At 40.3% G+C, this 26,519-nt stretch overlaps 1 protein-coding gene and 1 long non-coding RNA gene across 3 annotated transcripts; one reads left to right on the forward strand and one right to left on the reverse strand.

The window, feature by feature from the left end:
• The first annotated feature begins 210 nt into the window (after window positions 1-210).
• Window positions 211-25,592, forward strand: LOC125969423 (uncharacterized). 2 transcript variants are annotated; one of them, XR_007481566.2, is made up of 10 exons: window positions 211-655; window positions 5,729-5,916; window positions 8,036-8,303; window positions 8,666-8,763; window positions 9,475-9,517; window positions 19,151-19,264; window positions 21,460-21,574; window positions 21,673-21,988; window positions 22,222-24,975; window positions 25,405-25,592. It is a non-coding gene; the product is annotated as an uncharacterized lncRNA (long non-coding RNA). The 2 variants fall into 2 exon arrangements; XR_007481565.1 differs by lacking the exon at window positions 211-655 and having other exon boundaries at window positions 5,065-5,916.
• Window positions 3,103-11,449, reverse strand: dkk2 (dickkopf WNT signaling pathway inhibitor 2). The gene is made up of 4 exons (XM_049721468.2): window positions 10,902-11,449; window positions 4,915-5,068; window positions 4,477-4,611; window positions 3,103-4,168 (listed from the first exon to the last, which is right to left on the reverse strand). The coding sequence occupies exons 1-4, from the start codon at window positions 11,112-11,114 to the stop codon at window positions 3,918-3,920; spliced, it is 753 nt and encodes a 250-aa protein (XP_049577425.1). The 5' UTR covers window positions 11,115-11,449; the 3' UTR covers window positions 3,103-3,917.
• Window positions 25,593-26,519: the final 927 nt, after the last annotated feature.

A 26,519-nucleotide genomic window follows, 5' to 3' on the forward strand; every position in this document is an offset into this window, starting at 1 on the left:
AGCAGGGCTGGGCAAAATTTCGTGCTTAAAGGCCTCAATTGATTTTTTTTTTTTTTTTTTTTTTTTAAACATACTGAAAAATGTTTAGTCTTTATTGTATTTTATGTATAATTGTTGATGTTATCGTTGAGAAACACTATTATGATTTGATCTGTAATTAATTATAATAAATTAGGCAATTTGAGAAAAAATTCAGTAACTTTAATGTTATATAAATGTACATATATAAATTATATAAATATAGTAATAAAATAAATTAACACACATTGATATATAAATTTAACATTAATGCATTTATTTAACATTATAAATACATTAAAATATATACATTTAACATTTTTTGGGTCTATGTATGTCTCACATGTCCATCAAAAAATATATATCAACATATATACAGTGATAGTTATTTTTATCATTTGCACAAGGACATGTCTACATTAAACTTGTTAGAGGATTTTTTAATTTTTTTTTGTCCAGAAAAGTGATCATTTGAAGACACGTACGCACACAAGAGGCAAGCATGTCTGCAGCCTGGGCTGTGGCGTCCCTTTTGTTATCGTTTAGGAAGAGAGGGTGTTTGTCATAAAGTCCTGGACAACAATACAGTCTGCTCTACTGACATAGACATGATGTCATAACATTGGAGTCTGGCTGGGTGGGTCTTCTTTCTTTCTTTTTTTGTGAATGGACTTTGGGAAGATGAATGAAGATCCACTTGCACTCAGATGACATTTGAAGCAGTCGCATTTCCATGTCGCTCATTCACTACAGCCTCCCTGACTAGCTAGGTAGCTGCGAGTGAGTGAGTGAGTGAGTGAGTGAGTGAGTGAGTGAGTGAGTGAGTGAGTGAGTGAGTGAGTGAGTGAGTGAGTGAGTGAGTGAGTGAGTGAGTGAGTGAGTGAGTGAGTGAGTCCTTTCAAATACACTCATCACAAGATGCTTTTCTACACATGCTAAGATGGCCATCTTGCATTAGATGTCAATAATTAATCGATTAGTCCATCGATTAATCGAATAATCAGATGAAATTTTATTTTGCAGTTTCCCCCCCCACATTTACTGTTTATTTGGTATTGTACGATAATACACAAGAGGGAATAATGTAATATGTAATGAGTTATTTTAAAAGCAGATGTTAGTAAAATTCGGTTTGATTAAACTCTCAAAATATTTTGTTTTTATGAAAAAATAATAATTACAGTTGAAAAGCTGACATAAAAAAAATTGGAAAATTCTAGCATAAAAATGGCTTTAAACGATTATTAAAATAGTAACCCATTACCTGTCGATTAATCGATTAATTTTCACCGCTCTTATCCACACAGTTTTAATATTGATATCTTTCCCATTTCATTGAAGATTAAAGAAAAGAAAAGAAAAAGTACACTCAGGCACTAAAACATGATTTAATGCATCCAACATCAGCTCACAGTTGTGAAGCATGACCGCTCTTCCCTGGCACTGCTTCTCGTACCGGCTATCTAACATTTTTCGACCGGGGAATCATTACAAGCTTCACCTCCAGTAAATAAGGAAAAAAAAAACTTTTGAACAACCAATATCAGAGCGTGGCGAACTTCGATCCAGGCCTTGTAAATCAAGCCCCGATTGCCGATCAAAGCGAAGCTGTGAATCTCCCGTGACACAGCTCACATTCCGTGTTAAGCACATTCACATGCTGCACTTGTTTGTTGTGTGTATTTCCAATACCGTGCTCCATCCGCATCCACCTCAAAGTCCTCCTTCGGGACACGTCCAAAGCAGGATGGAGACGGTTCTTGGCAAATGCTCAGAGAAAGGTCGGTGGTCACGTTTGTAGCACAATTTGTGTTACACTTTTAACTTCTCATCGGCTTTGCTGAGTCAAACTTTGTCAGGATGTTGGACAAGCTAAACCCAAATATGAATGTTATAGTCATTATTGTTTTATTGCTTAAGACAAATAAATCAAAACGGGTACCTAGGCTTCTCTGTTCTTCATGCATGGTTAGTTGCAGTGCTTTGATTGTATAACAACTCCTCGAATTTATTTTGTCAGATTTAGGGCCACGTTATTATTGTCCATATTTAAACTCTCTTTTTCCATTTATATATATATATATATATATATATATATATATATATATATATATATATATATATATATATATATATATATAATTCTGACTTAGTAGTCGGAGTACAGTGGAAGCGCTAATATGCGAAACTATGTTAGCATTGGGGGCATTAGCATTAGCGCACAGTTAGCAGGTTGGTGTTTAGGGGCCTAGGGTTAAATGTCTGGAGTTTTTTTTTTTTTTTTTTAACCTGTATTTAGCTGTTGTGGAGGATTTTAGAGCCTTTCAAGTGCTTTTTGCATTTTTTGTGGGCAAAATTCCACAAAGATTGTTATTTATAGCATACAGTGAGGAAAAGGAGACAGAAAGCATGTTTAAATTCACATTATGTTGCCATATGTCAGAAGAACCAACGCTTTTATTTATTTTTGTGTCATATTTAAGTCGCATAAACAGAACTGTTGTGCAGATGTGAGTTCAGAATTGTTTGTCTCACTCATAACTTGCGCATGAAGTCTTTGGGTGTGCTCGAAGCGCAGCATGAAAACAGCAGTGTGGAATTTTTCTCCGCCAGACATAAACACACAAGTTTGGTAGAATTATGGAAAATGTGTCGATCTTGTTCAGCAGTATCCTAAACTGACTAATTGAAAAAACATCAGGCCACCATAGCTCCTGAGGGATTTTGTCTTTTGATGTGTTGGACTTGGCTTCAATGAATCGAAAGATTTTTCCGAGTGTGTCACGATTCGTGACACGATTCCAACTTACCTTCTCTACCTTTCTGTCCGTCCTACCTAATCCTTACTGGAGGCTTGGCTGGGACTATTTATTGTTTTGAGACAAATGAAAAACATCTTTTACACACAAAAAGCACATTTTATGGTAAGCATTTCATTCGAAATATGGTTTGTATCAATAAAATATGCATCCAATATGTTAGTTTGAAACATACGGTATGATTTGATCATACTCCAACTGCTACAAATAATCTCTTGATCTTGATAGTGGGATTATTATGTAGTGCAAAATAACACTCGGTGCGTTAATACAAAATACATTCTTTTAATTTGTCCATCATTGTAAATATGCAAAACGAATCAATCACAATTATTCACATAAAACAATATTTAGTTGAGATATCAATCTTAACATCATATACATAGCATTTACACACGATGTATTTGTGTAACTTTCCTTGTGATTCATCTGCCGGCTAACGTATTTGGTCTCTTCGTTCTTCTCACCTAGATTCTTTTGGCTGTACCATTCAGGCTTTATATCTTATATGTACACGATATACACTGTTTCTTAAATATGTCATCATCGTCGCCTCCATTCTATTTACAATATAGGAGCATATCTTTATTTTGAAATGGTTACAAATAAAGTCATGGAACAGAGGGAGAGAAGATAATATGCGGATTAGCGATACACATCGTCATTCTGATCAAAAGTTTGACCCAGCTGGCTTCCCGTCGTATCCTTCAATAAGCCGAAAAGCAGAACTAGAGATTGTAAACACAGTTGTATTTCATTTACAATGAATCCGAACAATGGACAGAATAGATGACATGGTTGCTATTTCTTACGTTGCTGTCGCTAACGTTTAGCGACTAGCATACGGTCATCGTGGAAAAGCTTTTGAGCGGTAATAAGAGGTGGACTTGAGAGCAAATGGACTTTGCAGCGTGTTAAGGAATGCATATTAACAATAAGAATCTGGCTCCGCCTGGAGTCCCTCCATCCCTGAATGTCATCAACGTAAAATAACACCCACGTAGTTGTGTCCTTTTACAAAAAAAATAAAGTTCCCTGGGCTGATCGTGTTGCTCGCTGACGACGTTGCCTCCTCTTCTTTCAAATCTTCTGGCACATGTGCAGTCTGGACTTTGACGACGAGGTGGCATCTTTCCACACCTTGCACGAGAGGCCTTTGGCGCAATTGCAGCGCTGGAAAATCTCCAGGCTGTGCGAGCCTTTCTTCTTCTGCTTGCTGCAAACCTCGCCTAGTCGCAGAACCGGCTTGCAGATTTTGGTCCAGAAGTGGCGGGCGCAGCAGTAGCCCTCGGAACAGTCGGACGTACGCAAGCAAGGGTCGCCCTCGTGACCTGGAAAAAAAAAACAGGACAGTGTTGTGATCCTGTACCTGAAAAATGGGACATGGATGTCAAACCTAAACTCGGATTGCCTTTCCAAAATTTTCCAGGCGATGCTGCTCCAGAACATCAGACAATCGTTTCTTTGATTTTAGACAAAAGCGACATGTGGTTCATTGCCCAAGGTTATCGTTGTACGTTGCGGTCCAAAAGATCGATTGAGAGTGATCACATGATGGTTAATTGTTTAGTATACTGCAAGGTTGGCAGCCGTCCACATTTAACCAAGGGCTACAAAATCGAATTGGATGTCGTTGTACCTTTAAGAGAATGCTTGGCCGGTGTTTTCCCGGTGGTTTTCCTCCAGCTGTGATCTTTAGCGGTAAGCTTGTTGTGTTCATCCAAGGCGGAGATGCGAGGCGAGATCACGCTCTCGGAGATTGCCAAACAAATATCTGAAAATTTGGAAAGATGAAAGTAGAGGTGCAACGATTAATCGACAACGAATCAATTGGTACATTCATTTTGATCATCGATGAATTGTATTTAATGTAAAATTGTCCAAGATTTTGGAAAACGATTTTTAATCGGCAAACTAACTCGATTCTTAAATCGTTATTTGCAGCTTTAGATGTGGAGTTTAGCTGATCATACACCAGATTTTCACCGATTAATGTTGGCTTTGTAATTTATTCTCCATGATAAACAGTACTTCACTGTCCTGATATTTATTTTTAAAGCATGATGTATTGACATACAGTTATGGCAACGGTTGCCGGGGCAACACATGGCGTCCCGGTGGCAGCGCTTCTTCCTTCTACGGCAGGCGAGGCAACGCGAGGGCGCTTGATGGGGGCTGTGGCAGTAACTTCCCACGCTGCACTCCTTGTCGTTGCTGCACGGATACACCTGCTGAGGGAACATAACAATTCACTTTAAATACACCTGACATTTTTTTTTCCGGCCGTTTTTCTAGTTTTTTGAAAATTCCAACTATTGTTGTTTCTTTTAACGCGGCTGTTTTAAGACTGTAAAGGTTGAAAAACATAAAGACATGAGGGTATGGGTGGAAATGTGCATTGTTATTAAAAGGCAAAGTTTGTTTGCAAATGTTTTCATCCCCCCCCTATTCAACCGGCTGTTTTTGTGTCTGAACCCGTGACTCATCCGAAGATAACACTGCCTCCAATCACTTTGTGTCTCCTTAGGAGGATGTCCAGTGACTCTTGTAAGTGCGGACATTTTTCTCACATGTCCTTGTTGTTATTTCTATGCACTCCAGACAATTGGAGCAATTAGATTTCTTTCGCCAAGAGTTAATGATCCCTGCAGCCGTACCTCGGGGGTAATTACCTCCACTAATCCTTCAGAGTCTTGTTTGCGTGGTTTGTTGTAAGTCGGATTTGTTTTTACAGACATTTTTTTCTTTCATTTTTTTTCCCCCTCCATTTGTTTTTACAGACATGTTTTTTTCTTTCCCTCTATTTCCCTGTTTTTTTTCAATGTTGTTGAGAAGTGAAAAAATATGTGCTACAGCTTAACTAATAGGGATTTTTTTTTTTTTTTTTATAGGCCACTGCCAATTCCTCGAGGATCGCAAGATGCGGCATCTCGGTGTAATTCCTTACACGTGTAAGCGCTGTTGCCGTGCGACTTGGGAGGCCAAGCAGAGCAGTTGGACATGAAGCCTGTCACAAATCAAATTTAGAAAAGTGAATTACTGTGCCCAAGACGTGACCAACAGTAGTGCGCCGAATCAGGTTGGTCAAACGTTACGGCAGCTTTAACATCTTTATATTCGAATCCGTTATACAGCGGTGGGAGGTACAAATACTTTTTTTTTTAAAATGTTGCCTTTATACTTTTACTCCCTACATTTGAAAACGTTAATACTCGTTTGTTTGTCAATATCGGTGTGTAACTGTTTTCCACCTCCGTAAAGTTGATACTGATATCTAAATACTATTTAAACATGTATTAAATATGTTAATATCTGATAAAATACTGAATGATGAAAAGGCCATTTGATTAAAAAAAAAAAAACTAATTCAAATAAAACATAAAAAATTAAAAAAAATAGGCCTGGTATATTTGTTACATTTAAATTTTTTTACCACTTTAGTTAATTTTTTCATACTTGATTTTTTTTTTGTATTTAATTCTGGCACAAACAATCCTCCATCTGTGCTTAACATATCCTTAATCCTATTGTGTAATTTTTATTGGATGACTGATGAGTGTCTTCACTACTCCAGAGACAAATGACAAACGTTAACGCTAATGAGACAAAGCATTTCAAAGCAACCACATTCTTGCGGGGAATATTGCTGGAGTATAATTTAGAACAAAACCAGATTTGGCCGCAACATAAAATTAATTCAGGAACAACTGTCACATAGTAACAAATGAGACTTTTCCTTTTCACCATAACAAGCTGTTTCCAAAAGACCGCTCTGAACTTCTCTTTCGGAAAACACAAACTGACAATGACTGACACAAACTTTTTTTCTCGTTTTATATAACCGGACAGCTCGCAGCTTCACACTACGACGTACGTTGAATCTGTCTCTCGTATCCACGTCGTAGGTGTGGAAGAAAAAATGGGCCTCACCTCTTCCATCAACTCTTTGAAATGTGGTGAATCAAACCTCCCCCTTCCCTCTTTCCATCTGATTACCTCACCTTATCAGGCGGTTATTTAAAACGCCTCACTCGCTACTTCTGAGGGACGTGTGGCTTGAATCGGGATGCGTCTCGTCTCTGTTGTCCCTTATTTTTACTCGGCACATAAAAGCCTTGGATGATCCCGCGCAGGAAGTGGCCCCCGAGAGCTATTTTACTCGGCGGCCACTCACGGCATGCCGGCCGAGGCGATAAGGATGGAGACAGACGCAGCGCCATGAGGGAAGCCCCCCCTCCTTCCACCACAAAACCCTTTTTGACTCGTGCTGCGGGGTCAACAATCTCTAAAAAGCAGCGTTGTGGAACCCTTATTTACAAGCAAAACACGGTTCCGCTGTACAGCTCATGTCAGTGGAACTTTGCGTGAAGAAAGAAAAAAAAAATAACAATGAGGAGGACATTGATGCCAACTTACTAAACTTTATGTTGCAACTCATTTGATATCCTAAATTTTTTTTAAAAGCAACAATTTGAGCTACTTTTTAAATTTGACTAACTTTTCTCACGCGAACTTTTTGATCCTCTTCCTTCCCAACCTCGTGATTGAAAGAAAATAGAATCCTGTGACCCACGACAATCCCCCAAAAAATGTCCTCCTCTATTTCACATTTTCATCAGCCTTTGCGAAACGAATTTTAGTATTCCGCAAATGAGTGACCTGAGCATCGATAAGATCGAAATTGTCTCATACTCTCGACTTGGCTTCTCGAAGACATGACGTACGCAAAGTCTGCCGAGCAGCAAACGTTTGACATAAACGGGAATAATAATATAGTCGGCGAGACACTTTAAAGTTCTTGCCTAGCAAAAAGTGACACATGACGCGAGCCAGAATCGAAACCTTACTTGATTAAAAGGAAAAGATAAAAAGTGATCCCTGTGTCTCTGCACTTGAAGGTTTATATCAGTGGATGACAAAATAATTGGTTGCAGAGGTCTCGCGGAGTCCAATAAAAAGAACCTCATCAAGTCAACAAACAGAAAACAAAAGACAGCCAGCAGATATCACATAAACTCAGGGTGAATCACTCCGACCAAAATCCCCGGCCGTCAAACGCCAACGCTGGCGTCCTTTAGCAGACCAAACACGTCTGTGAACTTTGGACCCCGGCGTCCTTTAGAGGAAACAAGACATCCGACTTGTTACACTCAGACAATGTCTTTTAAATCACCGCGGCTCTCCTCTATCATTAACAGGTCCAATTACGGCGAATGAGGTCGCCGCGGGAGGCCCCGCCTAATAGGTTCGGGCTGGAGGCCCCCGCCGGCACCTGAGGGAGCAGCAGACTGGAAAGGCCACCGGACGGGAGGCCGACGACGACGGCGGCGGCGCTAACAAGCCGCCACACCTCCGCCTGACTTTCTCAGCTCATTAAGGTCGCTTCACGAGCGGCTCTGGCGGGGTAGGCCGGCAAGACTTTTAAAAGCGGAGCCGGTTGAGACTCACACCACCCACCTGAAAAAGGTTGGTTTTGTTCAATCGTCAAAGACAAAATAATTGTCAATAGCTAGCATAAATTGTCATAAAAGCAAATTTGGACCAACAAATCAAAGTGAAAATACTCTGTGACTGTTTTTTTAAATTGCTGGCTTTTACGGTCTTGGTCTCGACTCTCAATAGTCTTGGTCTCTGTAAGTTCTGGTCTCAGGCAAGTCCTGCGATAATGTGGTTTTCAACACTACGCTACTGTTAGTATCTTTGATGTTCACAAGAACACGTGTTCATTTTTATGAAAGCCTAAATTGTCTTTGCGCAGTACAAAATTGTAAGCTAGCTTCATTTAAGCCCAAAACTGTTTTTGATGTTTCCAAAAAATTTCATTGCAGACTTGAAATGGTCCTGAAAACCAGATGACGACGGATACACGGATGGTTTCCGACGCCTTCAAGGTCTGTTAAATAAAAGGCAACAGCGCGTACGTCAGGTGAAAGACTTTTTTTTTTTACCTCCTGATTTATTCCGCTTGTAAATGGCCTCACCGTTAGTGGGCCAGTCAAATGTTATACAGTAGAAGCCACTTAATGTGGCTTAGGCCGCAACTTTACAAGTGTGGAAAAGCTCCTGGCGCGTGCACACACACACACACACACACACTGTCGTGAATGTCATTATGGCCATAACTTGCCTGGTTTTACTGCTGGTAGACTGGTGGTCTACACACAAACACACACACACGTATGGCTTCCTATATTGTCAGTGGCCGAAGTGCAAGCAGGCGTTCAAATTTGAGGTCTGGCAGGCTTCGGCTTGAGGTTTTTCGCCTCAACGTTCACATCATTGTTGGCTCGGGGCAGGATGTCAGCACGCTCAGCAGTTTGCACACAGCCTGCTGCCGCTGAACATGTCACGAGGGCCACGTTGAAAAAAAGACAAACCGCAGCAAAATAAATGAATAAAAAAATTGTGTTGCGATGAGAAGATTCATGCCACTAATGGAGTCAAACTTTCGAAAACTTACAAAAAGCTGAAGTGAACGCTCAAATCTATCAATTATTTTAGATTGTTGTTTTTTTAACTATTTTATTAGTATCACAAGAGGGCAGTATTTTTAAACCTATTTTCTCTTATTAAATCATCAGTATCACTAGAGGGCAGTATTTTTGAAATGTAACAAATAGGACGACTTATTTGACAGGTGGAAGTCCTTCTCGGGAACCAAGATTGATGTCCAATGTGATGTAAGTTGTGCATTTTTACTTCTCTGTTGTGTTTTACTACTTAACTGTGTCTGAATACGTCATGTATATTAGTCGAATATTGGTTTTATACTATTTTGTTATTTTTCCTGCTTTGACAGAATTTGAAAAGCACTTTGTGGTTATGCTAACTACGCTAACGCTCAACCATGGTCACATTGATTGTGTCAACTTTTATACATAGCGTGAGTGCTTCCTAAAAATATTGACATGAAATTTCAGTTTATAGATGAATTAATTTTGATTTACTGAAATTTGAGCAGTCATGTGTCAAATTTGCCCCAGTTTTTCTTTGTTAAATTTAGACCACCTAGATTTCTCAACCCTCAAATGTGTCACTTTAGTATTAAAAGAGCAGGATGAGAATCCCCAACCTCACCTTGATAAAAAGAACCTCCTAATCTTGACTTGAATGACACCAAAAAGCCTAGACAAGCGTCTACTGGTCACTTCCCCCCCCACTAGTCACTTTTTTTCTCCTCACATTTGTGCTGCCGTTAATGATTTACTGTGGACGTGCACAGTGGCGTCACGTCTCAAAGGCAATTAGGAGTTTATGGGGGGTGTGGGGGGGTTCGACATAAAGAAGCCTTATTTGAAATGGTGCACTGCTGACTATTTAAAAGACACTATGTCCTCTCAGCTGTTTGGAAAGTATTGTGTTTGTAGATGAAGAGAGATTGCACGGAATGCAGTCAAGTGACTAACACAGAAGTTGTAGTAAACGTAACGCTGCCTTTTAATCACTACCACAATTGTTTATGGTCACTTGTACGATTAATCCGAAGCTGCATGCTGCTTCACTAGCAAAAATGGAAATTTTGGACACACAATAGTCAGGTTCTTTTCTCTCTCTCTTTTCTAAGCTGCAAAATGACATTATTAATTAGAATTTTTAGAATAAAAAGTCATGTGAGAGTTATCTAATTTTTATGATGAGTATCTTTAAAAGAAAAAATAAGACAGTAGTCAGGCAAAGAAAAGACATTCGCCAAAAAAATGATTAAAAATTAAGTTGAGGTTTGTCAAAAACAAATCTTTGTAAAATCAGTGTAAACTTTGCAAGTCAATTTGTGATTCATCCTTAAAAAATATAAAATAAGTCACCAGGAATACTGTATTGCACAAAGTTTGAACTTCTGAATAGTCAGGAAAAAATAAATCATGCCAACAACTTCAAAAATGCTACAATTTAAAATAGACTCAACAAAAAGGCACCATCCGATACAACACCGAACGAACGAACGAACGAACAAACGTCTTGCAAATATGGGGTACACCTGCACAATCCTATGACGTAAGACAATAGGGTCGCCCATCATCACTATTAATACGTCCAATCAAAGTGAAGATGGAAGAAAGGTACCTGCGCAAAGATGTTGAACTTCTTGACGTGCGCGGCAGCCGAGCGGTTGGAGACGGCGACCATGGGCTCCTGATCCTCCGCAGCACCCGTAAGAAGAACCGGCCTGATGGAGTTAGGTTTAGGGCGACCCTCCGGCGCTTGACACCTCGTAGCGGTGGCGAAGAGGACCATTACGAACCAGCGTTTAATCCGAGTGCGCACCAGCAGCGTCATCCTTGCTCGCAAGAAAAACAAGTGGATGTGCGCGGCCGAGATTACAGCCGATGTTAACGCTTTGTCTTCTCCGAGATCACACAGCAAAAGTCACGAGAATCATTTAAATATTTTTTCCTACAAAAAAGGAAGTCAAGACAAAGTCATGAAGATTCTCTACGGAGTTCAGGCTAGAGTGCTCTCTTCTCTCCGCCTTTGTGCCGAGGAATGAGTGAGTGCGAAACATGCTTTGCGATCGTCCCTTTATAGGATTAATGAGCGATCTTCCTCCGCCCCTACAAGCACACACACAAAGGTTGAAAGTGATCCCAATGTGTGTGTGCTGTGTTGTCTGGCGCCCCGCCGGCACCAGCAGCCCCGCTGGGAGCAAACTATAAAAAAAAAAAAAAAAATCGTACACTGTGTATTTAACTGAGCACTTGACCCTCTTATATTTAGTGCTGCGCAGGAAATGGAAAAATCGGGGTTAAACTGCTGTAAATGGGATTTTGTGGGAGTCAAAATCCTTTTATTCCTCTTAATTAATTGCACTTTAAGTGCAGTTTTGGAGGATGACTGTTGGAAATGCAGAAAGCATGTGCGCCAGTTAAGAGTTGGACCATCTTTGGCTGCTGTTTCATTCTTTTCATTTTTATTGGGTTTTTAAAGAAGGGAAGAAATTGCATAGATATACAGAATACTGCATATAAACTCTAAAAAAAATAATAATGTTTTTTAATCTGGTCACAGTCTGGTAAATTTCCATTAGAGCCGTCTAATAGTTTGACTCATCCCTACCCCTTATATTGAATCCCACATGGCTATTGGCTATGCTATTCTTTTTTCCCTGGGCAGGAAGCAAGTATCTGGTATGGGCGACAAAGGTAATTAAAAAAAAAAAGAGAGAGAGAATCACCTCGGAGCATCTACAGTTACATCAAACACGTCCAATACTTCCTCCCATTCCCCGGCGGAGGCGCTCCTCTATTGTGTCCCACAATGGACGTTGACACTTTGAATTGGAGCCTTTGATGGATAGCTTTTGAGGTCAGAAGGCTTTCCTGGTGTTCTGGTTTCATCCCAGCCCAGCCAGCCTTCAATGGGTGCCTCTAGATTGTGTTAAAAAAAAAAAAAAATGACGTTATTTGACATGTTTTGTGGGAATGAACACTTGGTTTAGTGACTGGCTTTTTTTTTTGTAACCCCTTCGGAAAAACAATTCACCATGAGTGAATCTGTTCTCAATTGCCTTACCAAGAAAACTAAACAAGTACATAGATTGAAATAATTTGGTTTCATAGCACCCTGCGACAAGTCACCCAGTTCTGGATGTAGCAAAGCAGCCCCACAATTTACAATTCATAAATAATAATTTGCTAACCATCCTGTCAGGATCAAGTGATCTGGAGTGGATCATCTGAAGTGAATTGACCACTCAGCTTATTTTCTATGGCAACACCGGCAACTCTTGTAAAAATTCTGATGACACGAAACAATAACACCGTCTCCGATTGTGATGCCGTGTCAGAGTCCAAATTCGATGCAGCCCTTGTTAAGAATGCGCACGTGTGCCTAATATTGCGGCTGGTGAATTATGCATAGAAAAAGCCCCGTTGCAGTTGCTCATTTTTGAACTCCAACTCGAGTCCAGATGCATGTCGTCCTATCTTCATTGCAAGCAGCTGACATGAAGTGAAAGTGTCCCCCCCCTCCTGGTAGCCCCCCTACAAAGATCTGCTTCAAAGCCTCCCTGACATTGAAAACGACGTACAGATGAGAAACCCTGCCGGTCAAACGCGTCTATATTTTGCGGTGGTGATAATAGCTTGAGAGTTGACGGACGAGCAGAGCAGATGAGATGCGTGGAGGACCCAAAAGTGGTCCCCAGATGAGCTTCTTGTGGTCACTAATGCCTCACAGACAGTGCAGCGTTGTGCCGCATTTGTTTGCACAGTTGGACGGCAAAGAGCCTAACCCAGACTTTGAATGATTTCATGTGGGGAATATTAAGATTATTACTTGCAATACAGCGTCAAATTTGAATATAGTTGCTGCCTGATGGTTTTTTTCAAGTGCATATCACACCGTCAACACTGTTGGCGGCCAATGCAAAACGTGAATTTCAGATTTTGTATGGTTATAAATGCCCTTTTTTTTTTTTCTTTTGCACAATGCGGTCTTTATTGCACAGTGACGATGCTAAGAGGCAAAACGATAATGGGAAGTATTATTTTTTGAGTGTTCGGAGTCCAAGACGAGCCAGAAAGACAGAAATTTGTCCGTTTCTCGTTTAAAACCTTGACATATATAAAAAAATGTTTACCCAAATAATATTAGGACCATTTGGAGTTCATTGATCAACAAGTCCAGAACTTTCCCAGTGGAGCATCCCAGCTGGTCTACCATTGATTCTCCAAAATTGGGAATTCCCAAATATTTCGTTTCCTTGGTGCCTCAACGACTCGTGAGTCACGCTTGATTCCGCGCACGGGCGTCACCCAGACTGAACTTCTCGCTCTTCCCACCTTCTCTTTAGATGTGATGACGCAGCGCGGCCAACAGGGGGGCTCGCAAACGAGGAGGAACTAGCCCTTGATGCCAGACCGCGCAACCTTTTGAACGTCACAAAAATATTTGGGGGGGGGACGCGTTTCGAAATGCGGACGACTGCTCTTATTTTAAATTACCGGAATATCTTGACTCGACGTTTAAAATGGATTATCTGGGAAAGCTCAGCATTAGCGGTTGTTTCCGAACAGGATATTACTTTGTGTATTTCAGCGGCTAATTTATATCCATCATTTTGAGGGAGATGAGCTCGTATCAGGACACGCTCCTTTGAACCTCTCTCCAAGTAGATTAAAAAAAAAAAAACTTCATACATATGTTTATGATTAAGAGCAAACCGACGAGAGGCCAAGCCAGAAAAAAAAATTAAGAAAAACAGCTGCTCGACTCTGCTGAGACGTAAACAACTTTACGCTGATGCAATTATGCTAATTCTAAGACTGTACGTTTATTTTGATAATAAATCTTGGGCTGTGCTCGAGTAGCTTTGCATGACTCACTGCTAAAAATTGATTTCCAAAGTGATTGTACTCGACGTTATTTTCACTTTAATAAATAAAGGTCACATTCTTTGTCTTGGACCATTTCCCCAAAAGAATGCAGTGGGATTTTATACTAAAGTACTATAATTAGTAAATGAATACATTTAATTTTAATTAAAGTAAAATAATAAAATATATTAATAATAATAATTAAAAGGTAAAAAAAAAATTTAGGACTTAACATTTGTACTTGCTGAGTCTGACACGTGTTTCCGACTGGCACGAGCCACAAATAAACGACGATGTCTGGCAGCGAGATCTACGACATATTTGACCAACTTTGACTATAAATAATCTTCCATGACAAACATTTGCGTTTTCCAATACACCGGTGAATCAATGTGGTCAAAAAGAATATTCGCTAATCGCACCTGTGGGATTGAATAACACATTTAACGTGCAATGGCTCAGCAGCGTATATGTCGAAACTTGGGCTACATTGTTAATGCTACAGAGGATTGTTGATTGGTTTTGACAGTAATAGTGTTTTAATCGAAGACAGATGTGGCCACCACACGTATGTACTTTGTACGACAGTTTTGCTAGCGCTGTAAAATAAAGCACCATATTTTTTTTTTTATGCTAGCTAAAAACGCTGAAATGCTGCACCCGGGATACAAGGTAGACAGAATTATTGGCGAGCATTTAAAGTGCTCCTAAAATGGCCCAAAAAGTAGATTTGAATCTGCTTCTTATAAAAGCTTAAACATTCAAGACTCAAATTGAGCGTTAAGTCAAATGTTGCTAACAATTAAAACTGTGGTTTCTGCATGACATTAACTTTAAAGTTTGCTTAACATTGGCAGACTTTTTTACAGTCTGACCAAAGGCGCTTGAAAATGTCAACTTTTGTCACACATTCTTTTATTTTGACATTATACTTTCACCCAAAAACAACAAATATAATCATCTATGTTAATAGAGTATTGCTGGAATAAAAATTAACCCTAATCACTAACATCTAACCAAAATCCCAAAATCAATACATCGGAAAAACAATCTTGTCATTTTTTGCATATTACTGGATCTCAATTCAATCATTTATGCGTAACTTGACCAAACGTAAATGTAGACTGACACTTTGTACAAATTCAACCTTCTGGAAATGTCTTTTCCGAGTGAGTTTCTTTCAGCAAGTGTTTCCTGGCATTCAATCATTATCATCACCATTGATTCCAAGTTCGTCTCTAAATTCACCGATTTTTGGACCAGGTTGATAGATGACATCTGGAGCGATTGGTCTGCCATTTATAAAAATCTTTGAGTTGTCGTTGCTTGAATGAACGACACGAGACAATGCCTTCATTGTGCCCTCGTCGCACTTGTGATGTTGCCCACCTCTTTCTATATTTTCTTCGATCAAAAAGCAATTTCCTGGTAGAGCTTTTAATCCTGCCACATTTGTGATCACTCATCTCCTCCCGACATTATGACGAGAAAAATCCCCAAACATTTCCTGCCTGCTTTTGATTTTGAAGAGATGTCTTTCGGAACGTACTTGGCCTGTCCTTGTCTTTGCAACCAATTGTGACCTTAAATGGAGACAGACAAAGAAAATCTGAATTTGCTACCTTCGCAAGCTCCGATGTCGAGTTTCAGCTCATAAGTTAAATAAAAAAAATCTTTTTTCGAGGACCCGGTCAATTATCTCTGCCGTCATCATCAGAGGAGAACAAGTTTACCTTTGTTCATCTTTGAACATTGACTCCAATGAAGAGCTGACGTTGTTTAAAGTCATGGTATTTTTAAAAAAGACTCGACTATGAAAGATTTTGTTTCTAAATCTTTGAGGTCATCTTTTCCTCTGGCTTATTCAAAGAATTCGCCGTGACTTTTTTTCCACTTCCTTTTCATCTATTTCAAAGAGCTTCCTGCTGTGTTAACAAACCAGCTTCTCTGATCTTCTTGGGTAAGACTTTGTAGCCACCTCCAATCAAATCAGTTGCCATGACGTCGAGGTATTGAGAGTCCAGACGATATAGTAGATCATTTTCAAAATGTAGGTTGTGCCCCATTGTAAAAGTAAATAATCAAGGAAAGTGCAGATATCCGTAAAATCCACTTAAGTAGCAGAGGAGCATTTGGAAAGCGCAGGTGAGCTGAGGGCCAACCTGCAAATTGTTGCTTTCTGCCATCAAGAGAAGTTCATTTCCTTGAATTATTGGCCCCTCTTGAATGACCGCTTCCTCTCCAGACACTCACTTCTCTTTTTCATAATAATCACGCTGGAATTCCTCTCAGGAGTGCACCTCCATCGTGACCTTTTTTCATCGGCGACATCGGCAATATCCTCCCCTTAACCTCCGGAGGCCCCTCCAGCGGCAAAAATTCATCAGAGTATAGCCGAGAGCAAAATGTCAGGGTAGGTTTTTATTTATGGCCGCCACCCGTCGCGGTCCTCCTCGGCGGCCCTGTGTTTTCACCTGTGATTGCTTGCTCTTTGTCCCTATCAAAGAGAATCACAAAGACAAAGCTCATTCCTGGGGCGCGTGTTTTCAATTTCTCCGCCAAAGCAAATGATTTGTACGCACCAGCGGCGATAAGTCAATGTCGGCAAATCACAGTGGCTTTTCATGGCCGTGCGCTTTCATGTGACCTTAACCGTTTCATATTTGACATGATCTTGCCTTGGAGGCACCTGCTCAATTAGCTGATGGCTTATCGCAACGGTTGATGTCACTACCTACGTATGTCTCTTTGACCATGTGCTCAAACCTTTTTTTTTGGGGGGGGGCTTCAGTCACCTGATGTGATTGTTCATGAGATTTAGGGCTGTGTGATGTAAGAAAGACAAATCCACAGAGAACCATCTATCGATGATTGTTGATCATCAGAGGAGCCCGAAAAAGGTGGCGGTGACTGATTGGCAGTGAAGTTGACAGAAGCATTCCCACGCAGTTTGGAATGGGCTTTTCATTTGTAGTTGGAAATTTACCAGATGTGATCAGATCATGTCTCGGTGAAGCAGCATGTGGCACGTTGCCCAAGGTTGTTTTCATTCTCCCTTCTCCAAGTAGCTGTCAACCACATGATGTTTATGAGTAAGAGGTGGTCGGTTTTTGTGTAAGTACGACAGCAGCTGCCTCACTCATCGGGAGACTTTTGTGTCTGCTCCGTACAACCTTGCGTAATCCCGCCGGACGAGAATGACAAAGACGATTCTTGCTGTTTCTCAGTTTTTCGTGCAGAAGAGTTTCACATAATTTACCATCATAGAAGCTGAAGATGCTAAATATACAAACTAAACATTCTCCATTAGGGTTTTAATGTGACCAATATTGTTAGCGCTAATAGTGATGCTATCGTGCTAACGTAATGAGATGCTATTCTGCCAATTTGAGGCATGAAATTTAGAGGCTGTTTTTACATATTGTGGTTTAAATCCCACAAATTGCTGCCTGGTTTGAAATAATCTTCAACCAATGTTCATATGTTAGCGCTCATGCTAATGGTCAGCCACTGTTATTGTACAACAATGGAAATAAGCTAATGCTATCACCGCAAGAGAGGTATCCTAATTGGTCCATATTAACGCAATAGCTAATGTAGCATCTGTTTAATTTTATTGCTGTTATTGCAAAGTGTATTTAGTACATATTAGCGTGGAAATTTCTGGAATTTCTTTTTGAGAACTTTGATTTTCTTTTCTGGATCAAAAACATCTAGATGGAAAATATTTGAAAAGCACTGAAAAGGATACAGTTTGACCTGGCAAAACTAATAAAACACTAGATGATATTTCTTTCCAGGATTAAAGTCTGGCACTAATGACACTGTTTGAGTGCTGCGGGGTATTGTTTTGCGAGGGAGAACAAGCCAGCATCAATAAAAAAATTGAGAAAAAAAAAAGGGCACCCATAAGGCGAGCGCCGAACCTTTCCGATGGATCAGACAATTTGGAGCCGTTTGCGAACTCCCCATCGCTCTCGCAGCCTGGATACAGACAAATACACATCGGAGCGCCAAAACAATGCCTTAATGGACCATCAATCAGATGCGTCAAATCGGCCATCTTTGATCCGAAGTTTCACACATGTTCAGCTGCACGGCTTCTGAAGACAAATCACAGGCTGTCTCTTTGTGATCTATTATCATATGGACTCGTCGTATCGTAGTGTGTTTTTTTTAACGGCGTGATTTATAGGACAAAAGGCTGCTCGTCGCAGTAAAAGTCTCACGTTTAGCAACAAAGACGAAACCATTGAACACTTATATATATATATATATCAACAAAACATCTTGGGTTTTTTTCATATAGTCTTGTAATGGTTGCTAAAATGGTTTTTGTTGCCAAATGTTGAGGGGTTTTTTTTGTGTATGTCTCTCAAGTCGTCAAAGGGGCACATTTTGAAAGGCCCAGAATTGAACCACCTTGAGAAGCAGCCTAAATGTCTGTGGTCAGCGGCACAATAGAGATGATCCTGTCCTTAGGCGAGGATGAGACAGCAACAAAAGTGACAAAACATTTCCGCTGCTTTGAGGCGACGTGAAACCAAATCCTTTTACCTGAAGCAATGCAAGGTGTTGTCTGGGCAGCATTTTTTTTTTTTTTGGGTTGGGTTACTTTTTTAAAAAATCTGTATTTCCTGCACCCTGCATTTGCAGCAAAGACCATTTTTGCCCCAATGACAATTGGAGAGGTCACATGACCAAACACAGCTAAACACTTAAACTTTGTGTAATTTTTAATTCCTGTCCCTTTCAAATAGCAGGAGTTGAAAATTAAAAACTAAAAAAAAATATCCTGAACATTTTTTTATGTGGGGTGAATTAAGTAATTTTTCCCCCCTTGCCTATTAACCCTCTTCAATATTTATGTTTTAAAAAATAAAACTTATTTGGAGTCAACATTGAATTCAGTCAAGCCACAAACTCCTCAATTGTGACGAGAAATGATTATTCTCCTTTTTTTTTTTTTCTACTAATTCTATTTTTTAACTGTGCCAGTCTAGATTCCCTGCTGCAACATGCTGCCTCTCACTGGCAAGTGTTGGTACTACAACAGCCACGACGTCTGGTTTGCCGACTTGCTCATCTGGAGTACACTGCACAACATGAACAGTAAAAACTTTTTTTTTTAATTTATTGTCACAAGTGGGGCCTTTCTCATCTTTGTATGTTTGAACTATGTACCCTTATATTATTATTTCCTCATTTAAGGCAAAACCGTAAGAACAAAAAAGTCATCAGTCAACCAACATAAAAAATAGTTAGCCAAAAAAAAATGCAATTAAGCATTGTCGCGCGCCAACCACACAATGATTTTTCATATTGTTTTGTGCGTGATTCTGTTGATGGATAAAAGACATTTCCTGTATTTGAGATAAAAGAAACACTATTATTCTTGCTATATTTGTGCTTGTCAGCAGCAACTTTTGGAAGCATTTTTATTTTTTACTATTCTTCATCTGCTGTTTTGTTGTTCACGGCACGCATGTGGTTCAGTGTTTATTCCAAAAAACCCTTATGTGTATAGTTCGTCATAAAGTTGGAGGTTTCGACTGGAGTAAGAAACTTATATTGCGAAAATTAAAGAAAAAAAATTACTTGAAATAGGAATGAAAAGAAAGTTCATATTTGATCTTGGAGTAGTTGTTGCAAATCTGCATCACTGATTTCAGGTTCTCAATACTTCCCAAAAAGTGTCAAGACTCTGATGTCAGAATTATTTTTATGCGAAAACTAGCCAAGGAAAATATCAGATTTTCTACAACAGTCAGAAATCAATATGTCCCCCAAAAAAAAATAATTTGGCATGGTAGAGTTAATACGAATATCAAAGTGGGCCTGATTGCATCCTTGGCCCCAAAAGTTGATAGAATCCAGTAAAAATCAACTCCAATGCATTTTCTGATCTGAAAGAGTCGTAATGCCTTTTAACGGAATTCCAAACTCAAGAAGAGGATTTCTCCGTGTCAGAATGTGTGCTATCGGCACTAAATCAATGTCAGGATTATTGATGTCCAACAGCGGCGTTGACTTGAGTGAGCGAAGCGCATCGGGGCAGATTATGACGTGCTGGCATCCGAACGCACCACATCATAAAAGTCCAAACGCTCCCTCGGGTCGCACATTTGATACTGTTGCCGGGTACGCCGAGCGTGTTTTTCCCCAATGTGTTGTGCAGTCCACTTTGAATCTAAAACGAGGCACTCTTGTCTTGTTTTGGCTCCAAATAAGCCCTTAGAGGTACTAGCCGAGATTGAATCTGTCAACAGTGGTTATTTTTTTTTTCAGCCCGTGCCTTTGCTCAGGTTTTCAATTTCCCGTAAACTCCATTAAATGCTGTGATTGTTCAAAAGGAGCAGAAATTGGAACCGATATCTTTTTCGACGCGTGGGTGGAATTTGTTGTTGAATTCTTGGGAAATGCGATATTTCTGATATTACCAAATCCCCGTCACGAATTTCATGTTAGATCAGAATATCAGATTTTTGCTATTGTCCTGATCTGGGAATTGCGTTTTTGCTCTTTATCAGCTTGTCATCGCCCAACAATGTTGCAATGTGAAACAGATGTTTTTTTTTGTTTTTTTGTTTTTTCTCTCGTTCAAAATAATCAAAGGGGAGTAATTAATCAGCTCACTTTAACTGCTATTTTGTTCATGTTACCATTGCAAAAATGTTGTGGTGCAGAAGGTTGTCGGACTTATGTAACCATAAAACTACTGTATGTCGTGGCATGTTTTTAGAACTAGTTCAAATGGCATTTAACATTTTGAGTTTGTTTTTATCCAAGAGTAATGTTTTGATGGTCCCAACCCATAAGGATTTTTTTAGGCTAATGTCAATTCTGATATTTGGCAGAATAAAGTTACCATAGCTGATTAATCGGCCGATTAATTAAAAAAATGAAAAAGTAATAATCTAACTTTTCTTTTAAATTACGGGGAAATTATTAGCTGATTTAAATTTGTCTTCAAGTATTTCATTACGGTTCATAACAGAGAGAAAAAGCTTCAAAAATTGGATGATTTTTATACACAATATTTGGTGGCTCGTGTTTGAATGTCATTATTTTATTTCATTTGTTTAAAAAAAATAATAGTAAAAATAATCATCTGCCTTTTAAAGTCTTAATATCGGCCAATTAAATCCACCCGGCTTTGTTCATGATTCAATTACATGTATCATTTTTTTTATTCAAATTTTGAAATCAATACATTTTTAATCAACCAAATTTAGAGAGGAAAAGCTCAATGAATGCAACAAATACTGATTAATGTAGCAGGCCATATGGGGTCGTTATTTCCACAGAGCGACGGCGATCGTGTTCGAGGATGACGAGGAATTCTAAACACGCCATCTTCATTTCGTTACAAGGCTGGAACCTGAATTTGCGCCACTAAGTTGAAAGGGGAAATGGCTTGATGTGAGTTCTTTATTCAAAGACCCAAATTATTCCCATAGCCTGTTTTTCCTGCTGATTACTGTTATGCTCCATAATGATCCGTTCCTCTGCTTTCTCAGGTTGTGCCGCTTTATTTATATGTATTCGGAAACTGGACGGAAGATCAAGGAAACCAGCAGACCATTTGCACGTCCGGCCACAGCGATCGGAATCTGCGTTCAATCAGCTTATTTATCCTCCCATTTGCGAACTTCACCGTGTGGGCGTGTGATTGTGTCACCGTTCCAGTTCGACGCATTGTTTCCAACGGGAAGGACGAAGCCCTTGACTAATCACTGCAAATTGGGGATCAAAGGCCGGCGTGACATCCAAGACAAATAGCAGCGTAGGCGGGAGGGCGGGACGAAACCGCCATCGCTTCTCGGTCCATCACAGGTACTTGCTAATGGCGTCAAACGTGTTTTGTTAGCCTCAAAGTGAACCGAGTCATTCTGGATTGTCGGGAATATCGTTGTGCTGCCGCAGAGCACCTGGCGCAGTGCCAGGCTGCGGAGGCTTCAATATTTAGGCCAACGCACTGCGACATCTCGGCACAGCTGTTAGGAAAGATGGTGGCGGCCCAGACTTTGGTAGTCTTCGCTACCACCTGTTTTTTTTTTTCTTTCCAGAAGGGAAAAGAAACGGGGTGTTGAAGGAGAAGCATCTATCTGCTTCGTCATTTGATGACATCATGGCGTGAAAACAGACCATGGCAACAGCACGTAGAGTCATAACGTACGGACGTAAAATAAAAGCATATGACGGCCAAAGTGGACAAGCGAGGCTGCCAGAAGCGCAGCGAGCAGACATCTGTGCACACGGAAGACCAGCACGGAAAAGACCTGAAGGCTGCGGGAGGTCAGCTGACTCAACGCTGAGGCATCCTTTGCCGCTTCTTCTGCCAGCTCCTCTAAACGACCGTTTAGTCGGTTTCGTCGGACAATAATGGCTCTTTTGAAGTCGTTTTATTTTTTATTTTTACATATTACACCATAAGACAAAGAATGGTGTTCAAAAACCCCTTCAATGATTTCACAACCATTTCTTTTCATTGTGTGTTAATGAAAACATTAAAATCTAAAAAAAGGATTCATGTTCATGGCAACCAAAAAAAAGACAAATATCATGCCGGCCTCCCTCTAGACTTAAATCCTCCCTTTGACTTTCCAGAGCCCCCCCCCCTGCCAATCCATCCATCCTGAGGTCAAGGCAACTGCGTCTTCAACTGCAATCTTCACTTCTTCATTCTTCGCCTGTGTTTCACATTTAGACCCAGGGGCCTCCACTTGAATTTGCCACAGATGTCGGCTTGGCAACTTCTAACTTGCTTCTCGTGCCTTTCGGGTGCTTTTTGACGCCAAATGGTCAGTTGAGTGAATTAAGGAAACATGATATAAAGTTGACACTTTGTAATAGGCTCTTTCCGAACAGCGTGGAAGTGTTTCATTGCGCCGGAGTTGATGGATCAAATTCCCCCGTGTTCTTTGTACCTGGACCAGGTTCATCCATCATGGAACAGTCAAATTATTTTGCGTTTGTATGACCAGCACACATCAGGCAAAGATAAAAAAAATCTCGTTTTCTCTGCTCTTTAGTCAGAAACGGATGTTTTTGCTGAAATCAACCCACCCCGTACTGTCGGTTACCAACGACCCAACCAAGCTAGAAACAAGCCAACGAGCGATTAGTTTTCTCTGATTTAATTCAGACTTAATTTATGCAATATACAAACTTTGTCAAGATGCTTTTAAGTGCTCCCCTCCCTTCTTATGTAATGGACTCATCTGCCTTTCATCACAAACATGTCTTAAAACGGTCAATTTTTGTTTTCGTCACTTGTTAATAATACTCCAGAGGGGTTTAAGGGACTTTACCTGATCTTAGGAAATAGGGAAATTATCTCAAATTCTCACTTTTGAGAGCCCCACAACTGGGTTTGCCCTGTTCCCCCGGGGGTTCAGATCTGGAGGACCCGGTTCAGTTCACGAGAAGAGAGCACACGCAGTCAGTCAATGGTTGTAATAAAAACCAAATCTGGGCTCGGCTTGCGGCCATCTGTCACACTGACAGCTACTGTTACCTCTCGTCTCAGCCGTGGCCTCCTGCAGGTGCTGCTGCTGAGGTCCACCATCAGACAGACCCCCATTTTTATGTTCTAGAGGGTCATAAATTCAACTATCCAACCAACTTTAGTACCACCATTACTTTCAAGAGGCTCTTATGGAGGAGCAATCAGTAGGAATGACAATTAGAGCTGTGTTGAGGTAGGTAGGTAGGTAGGTAGGTAGGTAGGTAGGTAGGTAGGTAGGTAGGTAGGTAGGTAGGTAGGTAGGTAGGTAGGTAGGTAGGTAGGTAGTCGCCACCATAGATAGCTAGCATGAGTAAGTCGAGACAAAAACATTAGTCACGTGACGATTTATACCATGAAAAACTATCAACTAATATGGCTCTGTTCCAAAATCAAATATGTCCATGACAAATGTATTTCTGAACTTTTTCTCCTCCTTTCGGATTCCTCCAGAGTTACGCGGCAGATGTTTTACTTTTGACGCGGCGAGTATGATCTCTTTATGTTTGCACGTCCGACACGTGCCCCTCCGAATGAATACCATTCATAAGGACGCCATAATACACTCGTGACATTATGGCAAATATTACTGTCATAAACGTGGTGCGGAAACACCAAGAGTTGAGTTTCTCGTAGTGTTGGCTCGTGAGTGAACGAGAGTAAACGAAAGTGATTCGTTCTTTTTTCAGTTAATATGACTTCAACCTGTAGGTGTCAGTAATGCTCATGGAAGCTGGTTCCACCTCGCCGTAAAACAAAACGAAGAAGAAAATGACGTAACTTCCTGTTCACGAACGAGTCGACAATTGTATTTCCTGTTCACTAACCAAACGGATCTGTAAGCGAATGAGTCAGAGAGTGAGTGATTTGTATTTCCAATTCATCGCGAGAACGGATCAGTGAGGGAACGAAACCTGATTTTGCCGTTCGCGAACGAGTTAATGGGTAAACTGCCTTCCTTCCCGTGCATCAACGGATCAGTCAGTGAACGTGTTGCGTGAACTATGTTAGCCAGAATGTCGATTTACGATTTGCCAAGGAAAGAAAGAACAGTGCATTCATTGAAACACCACTTGTTTTATGCATGTTTTCTCCAAGCTAACGGCTAAACATATTGCAGGAAGGGATGCGCCGGCCGTTATGCAACAACGGGGAGACTAGTGGTTAAGAGAGCCTGACTTGTTTTCTGCATTGGGTTCTGTGCATTAGTGATGTGGATTCCGGTTATTTTAAGTGAACTGAATCTTTAGAGTCAGTTCACTCAAAAGATTCGTTCAAACGAATCGTTCAACGAAATCCGTGTTTTGGTCGAAAGGTAAGCTTTATTTTGCGATCGCGCTCGCTCTCACTCCGCTAAGGTCGTGCTAGGTAACTTCGTGTTGCTAACTTTCCTGAGAATTAATCGACAAACATAGTGTGGAACAACTTAAACGTTCGCTGACATGCAGGTAAAATGTATTGGGCGATAGCTCTCACTCATGTGAGGTCCTGCAAGCTAACCTCGATTTGCTAACTTTCATGATAAATTAATCAACAGTGTGGAACAACTTAAAAATTGAACATTTAGAAGTCACAACTTCTTTGTTATTATGCTATCAATAATATTATATGCAGTATTAATATTATAATGACACCTAATGCAAGGGGGGAATATACAGAAACTTTACCGATCCATCTTTGAAACTGTTATGATTGTTGGTGATTTAAAAAAAAATATACTGATCCATCCATTCTGTTTTCACAGATGCCAGCATGCAGTCAACCAAAACCTGCATCAACAAGTTCAGCAAAACCGGATGATGACATTGATTGGAAAGATTTTCCTCTATGTGGCATTCCGAGACATCTCAAAATGTTTAGTTTGAAATAACAGTAAAATCTAGTGTATTGTGAAATGTGGTTTATTCAATAAACAAGCTTGTAAATTTCAAATGTTGTATCTGTTTTTGTTCCAATGTGTTAAATATTTTGTGATTATTATACACATTCGGTATAACGATTATAATATATTTTACATAACATAATATTTATTATAATATAAATTATTTATATTTATAACGGTATTCAGGGCCAGACTGTGAACTTTGACAATGGTATTTCCCTAATAAAGTGGCCTGTTATTAGTTACACTTGAAAATGGCGGTGTACCTAATGGAGTGTCCGAGTGATTCCCTCGTTAAGTGCAGGTGCGTGAAAAGTTTTAGCTCCTTTTGAACGTGAAAGTGGCTAAAACTTTTCACGCAGGTGCACTTAACGAGGGTCACTTGGAAAACATGTTGGAACGCGGCCCCAAGGACTAGAGCTTGACACCTGTGACCTTTGACCATGCTATTTCCCTAATAAAGTGGCCTGTTATTAGGTACACTTGAAAATGGCGGTGTACCTGATGGAGTGTCCGAGTGAGTCCCTCGTTAAGTGCAGGTGCGTGAAAAGTTTTAGCTTCTTTTGAACGTGAAAGTGGCTAAAACTTTTCACGCAGGTGCGCTTAACGAGGGTCACTTGGAAAACATGTTGGAACGCAGCCGCGAGGACTAGAACTTGACACGTGACCTTTGACCATGATATTTCCCTAATAAAGTGGCCTGTTATTAGGTACACTTGAAAATGGCGGTGTACCTAATGGAGTGTCCGAGTGAGTCCCTCGTTAAGTGCAGGTGCGTGAAAAGTTTTAGCTTCTTTTGAACGTGAAAGTGGCTAAAACTTTTCACGCACCTGCGCTTAACGAGGGTCACTTGGAAAACATGTTGGAACGCGGCCCCGACGACTAGAGCTTGAGACCTGTGACCTTTGACCATGATATTTCCCTAATAAAGTGGCCTGTTATTAGGTACACTTGAAAATGGCGGTGTACCTAATGAA

Source organism: Syngnathus scovelli, chromosome 5, assembly GCF_024217435.2.
Source record: "Syngnathus scovelli strain Florida chromosome 5, RoL_Ssco_1.2, whole genome shotgun sequence".
In the NCBI taxonomy this organism is placed as follows: domain Eukaryota; kingdom Metazoa; phylum Chordata; class Actinopteri; order Syngnathiformes; family Syngnathidae; genus Syngnathus; species Syngnathus scovelli.